The 5816-nt window shown below is 38.3% G+C and overlaps 1 protein-coding gene across 1 annotated transcript in view; it reads left to right on the top strand.

Moving 5' to 3' along the window:
• Positions 1 to 2596: 2596 nt before the first annotated feature.
• Positions 2597 to 5816, top strand: part of LOC106323627 — a 4901-nt gene continuing 1681 nt past the window's right edge. Inside the window, exons 1-5 of the mRNA XM_013761716.1 lie at positions 2597 to 3985; positions 4066 to 4432; positions 4502 to 5024; positions 5099 to 5198; positions 5281 to 5535. Of these exons, the coding sequence (XP_013617170.1) occupies positions 2597 to 3985; positions 4066 to 4432; positions 4502 to 5024; positions 5099 to 5198; positions 5281 to 5535 (2634 nt within the window). The remainder of the gene's footprint in view (positions 3986 to 4065; positions 4433 to 4501; positions 5025 to 5098; positions 5199 to 5280; positions 5536 to 5816) is intronic.

Here is a 5816-nt window from a genome sequence, read left to right on the forward strand (position 1 = left end):
ATGCGTCGGGAGAATATACTACAAAATCAGGTTATGCGGTGGCTAAACTCTGCAACGGAACACAGGAAGACAGGACTTTCAAGTGGAAGAAGTGCATTTGGCAGGTGGATACTTCCCCAAAAATCAAACATTTCATGTGGAAGGCTAATAACAGAGCACTCCCTGTTGGCTCTGTTTTACAAGCTCGAGGTTTATCGTCGGAGGTCGTCTGCAAGAGATGTGGAGCAGTGGAGACGGAGCTTCACGTCCTGCTAAAGTGCCCGTTTGCGGCTAAAGTCTGGGACCTAGTCCCGTGTATGTTCAAACCGTCAGTGGATAATACAAACTCGATATCTTCTCTCTTGCAGCAATGTAGGAGAATGCTCTCTCTCCCCCCATCGGGTCTAGGAACAACCCCGCTATATCCATGGATTCTTTGGATCCTTTGGACAAATAGGAACAAGCTGATGTTTGAAAATACGGTCTTTTCTGAACAAGACACTGTGCTTAAAGCCCTCCAAGATGCTCGAGCGTGGAAGGCTGCTCAATCGTGTGATAAAATGCCTTCTATACCACAGTGTGTGGTCCATCTTTCTCAGTTACCAGTTGCTAACTCTTACACTTGGTCATCTTATTCAGATGCAGCTTGGAACCCATCGACATGGAACTGCGGGATTGGCTGGCTCCTTCGTGATGCCGACAATGCTGTTGCAGAAAGTTCCTCCTCGTACCGGCGTTATGTTCCTTCGGCTCTTGTGGCCGAAGCTTTGGCGGTCAAAGCGGCAATCACCGCTGCAATCTCTTCACATGTCAGTAGCATTCGTGTCTACTCCGACTCTAAAAACCTCGTTTCGCTCTTGAAGAATCAAGGACAGGATGTGGTGTTGAAAGGCGTTCTCCATGACATCAATGTGTTGGCTCGCTCTTTTTCCTCTATCTCATTTATATTTGCCCCGCGTTTAAAAAATGTTGAGGCTGATTTGCTTGCTAAAGCAGCCCTCTTTCCCATTGACTCGGATGGAACCTTGTAGAACCGTTTTATGTTTAAGTAATCTCATTTGGTTTGCACAAAAAAAAAAAAAAGTCCAAAAACAATTTGGGCCAAGTTATAAAAAGCTTACGGGAACAAAACAAAACAAAACAAAAAGACTTATTCGTCTTCTTCACTGGCGATGAAATAAGCGTTTCCGATCTATAAACAACACGATTCCAACTTTGAATCGTGCGTTTCCACATTGATTCCAAACTCCGCTTTTTAGGAATCACGATTCTGGACGATTCCAGACGCTTCTGTTTCCGCTTCCGATTCCGGAGCGAGAATCGTAGCTTAACCGACGATTCCATGTAACGTAGTATATTTCGTCTTAATCATAAACTTAATTTTCTTAATCTGTTTTCTGACATAAACCTCCCAAGCACAACAAACTTATCAATTAATTTTATGAAAGTTTAACTGTTTTAAATTATTTTTAATGTTTATTCTACTTTGACTTTGATAGTAATTAGAATCTTTAAAAAAAAAAATTGGAAGTCTGAGTTTAACACCGAAAAAATAGATTATTTTATCTCTTATATGTTTATTTTAAATTAACTGATTTTTGGTACATTTTTAGATGATGCAAAAAAAATAGTCATTTATTATAATAAAAATTTACTTAGAGTTAAGTAGGTAGCATAATAACCTAGAAACAATAGTTACTTTATAGAAATATAGATATTTATTTGAATTTGTAAAGTTATTACATTTGGACACCAAATAAACCATGTTATATGAATAACTAATTATAATTTTTAACATAAGTGTTATTGATTAATTTCGGAGTATGAATTATATACACTGACACTAGTAAAAATCTACCGCATAGCCACTGAAGTGCCACTACACAATCGTGGCTAAAAAATAACAGCCACGCTATCGCCACGTTTTAGCCACAAAGCGAAATATGCCACGGTAAATCTAAATAAAGCCACAGTGTATTCACGAAAAGGAGCGTGACTATATATAGCCACGTAAAACAACGAAGTATTCGTGGGAACAAATATAGCCACAAATTTACCACTAAGAAAAGAGTGGCCAGGTTTTGTTTTTTTGTGCCGACATCAAAAGTTATTGCTACGTCAAATTGTTTGACGAAAAGATATACAGCCACGGTTTTTTCATGGCTATGTCGTGGCTATATGTACTTTATTCAGTCCATGGCAGAGAAAGATTCGACTGGGGTGGGAAATTTAAAAAAAGCCACGGATTTTTCGTGGCTAAAGAGTGGCTACTTTGTAATATATATACACTACACAACCGTAACATTTAGAACTTTTGTTCTTCACTCAAATTTTCTAAACAAAATGTCTTTCTACTTTCAGTCTAGAGAATGGATGGATCAAAGAATTGATCCTGGGGGTAATCACGTTTCAGAAACATTTCTCAGAGGTATTGATGCATTTATTCAATTTGTGTGTAATCAAGCTGATTACAAAGAAAGAGAAACTTTATTGTGTCCGTGTGCTCGATGCAAAAATGTGAAGCAACAAGAAGCAAGAGTTGTCACAAGACATCTATTCTTATATGGTTTTAAGGGAAATTATTATGTTTGGACGAGTCATGGAGAGAAATTCTACGATGTTGGTGAGAGTTCCGGGGAGAATCATTCGAACGGGTGAAGAAGAAATGTGGGAGAATCCTACTTGGAATGCTTATGAAGATCACCACCAGAATATTCCAGAAGTACAAGAAGATATTGTGCCACCTTACATGCCAGAATCTATAGAAGAGATGGGCATAGCGGAACCATATCACGATAGTGTTTTTGAAGCATTTGAAGTAGCCACTCAACCTCTCTACGAAGGATGTGCAGAGGGAATATCTCAGTTGTCTCTTGCTTCGCGGATGATGAAAGTGAAGACATATTATAATCTACCAGAAGCTTGTGTAGATGAGATATCTGAAGTATTTAAAAACATACTTCCACAGCCAAATAAAGCTCCAACAACATATTATGAGACAAAGAAACTGACACGAGCGCTTGGGTTACCAGTACAGAAGATTGACGTTTGCGTGAAGAATTGTATGTTATTTTGGAAAGGAGAATATGCGAAGTTGGTCAGTTGTCGGTTTTGTGGAGAAGATCGCTACTACCCGAAGAATGGAAAAGGTAAAAACAAACCGAAACAGAGAATGTTTTACCTGCCAATTGCAGATCGTCTGAAGCGTCTATACCAACTCGAGGCGACAGTTTCCAATATGCGGTGGCATAAGGAACATGTGACTCCGGAAGGAGAAATACATTACCCATCTGATGCCATAGCGTGGAAACACTTTAATGAGTTATATCCTGTTTTTGCTGCTGAAAGCCGGAACATTTATCTATGCTTATCAACAGATGGATTTAATCCGATTGGTATGAATGGCGAAGCACATTCCCTTTGGCCCGTTATTGTAAGTCCATACAATTTGCCTCCGGGAATGTGTATGAAAAGAGAATTCTTTTATCTTTCGGTGCTAATTTCGGGGCCCAAACATCCAAGAAAAAGCTTAGATATTTACCTTCAGCCGTTGATTGAAGAATTACAGAGTTTATGGAAGGATGGTGTGGAGGCATATGATATTTCAAGGAAAGCAATATTCATAATGCGAGCAGTGTTGATGTGGACGATAAGCGATTTTCCAGCATATGGGATGCTTTCAGGTTGGACGACGCATGGTCGGTTGGCGTGTCCATATTGTCAAGATGAGACAGGTGCATTCTGGTTACGTAATGGACGGAAACATAGTTGGTTTGATTGCCACATAAGGTTTTTAGATGAAGATCATCCTTACAGGAAAAACACTCAAGCATTTACGCGGGGAAAAACAGTTTTTGATCCCCCTCCACCATGGTTGACCGGAGAAGAAATATTGCGTGAGAGGATAAATAATATAGAAGGTTTATCAAAGTCCGTTGAATGTGGAGGGAATGGACATGATAATCCATCCAAGACAATATCTGAATACGGAGTTACTCACAATTGGGTAAAGAAGAGTATTTTTTGGGAGTTACGTATTGGGAAACTCATCTTCTTCGGCATAACCTTGATTTCATGCACATTGAGAAAAACTTCTTCGATAACCTCACGAACACATTGTTAAATGCTTCTGGGAATACAAAAGACAACATCAAAAGCAGATTGGATCTTCTAGGACTATGCAAAAGGCGTGATTTAGAGATGAAAGAGGATGGAACGATGCACGTGCCAATATTCAGGCTGTCAAATGCGGCAAAGCGAGAATTCCTTCTGTGGCTGAAAAATGACATAAAATTTCCCGATGGATACGCCTCCAAATTTAGTCGATGTATTGACGAAAGCAATTTAAAGCTACATGGCCTGAAAAGTCATGATTGTCATGTCATAATGGAACGACTATTTCCATTTGCGTTCGCTGAACTCCTTCCAAAAATTGTTCATACGGCAGTTAGAGGTATATATTTTTTATATCATTTTAAAATTTACTATAATTGATGTTATAACTTTAATGTTTTATTTACAGATATTGCCCTCTTTTTCCGAGATATCTCTTCGGAGATTTTGAAAGAATTTGATGTTGGTCTTTTAAAGGCAAATATTGGTGTGAAGCTTTGTAACTTGGAAAAGATATTTCCTCCATCATTCTTCGATGTTATGGAACATTTTCTTGTGCACCTTCCAGATGAGGTAGCCTTAGGTGGCCCCATCCATTTTAGGTGGATGTATGTATTTAAAAGATACATGTACCATTTGAAGAAGATGGTCAAAAACAAAGCACACATTGCAGGTTCGATAGTTGCACAATGGATAAACGAGGAGATTTCAAGAGCATCTTCAAATTTTTTTGGGAATCCTGAAATCATGAGCATTCCAGAAGGTCCAAGTGATATTCGTTTCTCATACAATTATTCAGATGTACCACCTTTGTTTTACCATGAAGGGAGAATCAGTGGTCAATGCTCAACTGGTTGGTTAAATGATGAAGATAACACCGTTCTTCAGACATTTATGATGCTCAACTGTGAAACATTTGCTTCATATGAAAGGTACTTTAATATTATGAAAATATAATAAAAATACATATTTCTAGTTACATAATTAATATTTTAAATGTGTGTAGGATGTTTGAAGAATATATGACGCGAAGTATTCCTGATATTACTCCAGCTGCAATGCAAAAAGCGAAAGACACCAAGTTTGCAGAGTGGTGCAAAGACTATGTGAGTTTCTGTTTTTATATTATGAAGTTCCACAATTTATTTAATTTAACTTGTAATTTATAACAATTTTATTTTATTGCAGATTAATGATGCGACTCAGTTTTACACATTTCCTATGTGGATGTTGGATTTTGTACAAGGTCCTAGGCGCAGTTATAGGTCTTGGCCAATATACCACACACGTGGATACACTTTCCACACACATAACCACGATCAAGATAGGAAAACTCAACATTATGGTGTTTGTGTTCCTGGAACCAATAAAACAGAATACTATGGCCTCATACAAGAGATTATGATGGTGGAGTATCATGGTGATGTTGGCTTGAAAGTCATGGTTTTTAAATGTTCGTGGTTTGACACCACGGAAAATCGCGGTATGAGAATACATCTATCTGGTCTTGTTGATGTCTCACCACGAAGACAATATGCAAAATATGATCCTTTTGTATTACCTGGTAAGCGAAATATAGTTATGTGCCTGAGATTTGATGTTTGATGAAAGCCATGATTGGAAACTATGATGTTATTGTATCATGAACAGGTAATTGTGGTCAAGCATGTTTTATTTCTTATCCACGGGTACGTCGACATTCAGCCGATGATTGGTGGGCATGC

This window comes from Brassica oleracea, chromosome C2 (assembly GCF_000695525.1).
Source record: "Brassica oleracea var. oleracea cultivar TO1000 chromosome C2, BOL, whole genome shotgun sequence".
Taxonomy (NCBI): domain Eukaryota; kingdom Viridiplantae; phylum Streptophyta; class Magnoliopsida; order Brassicales; family Brassicaceae; genus Brassica; species Brassica oleracea.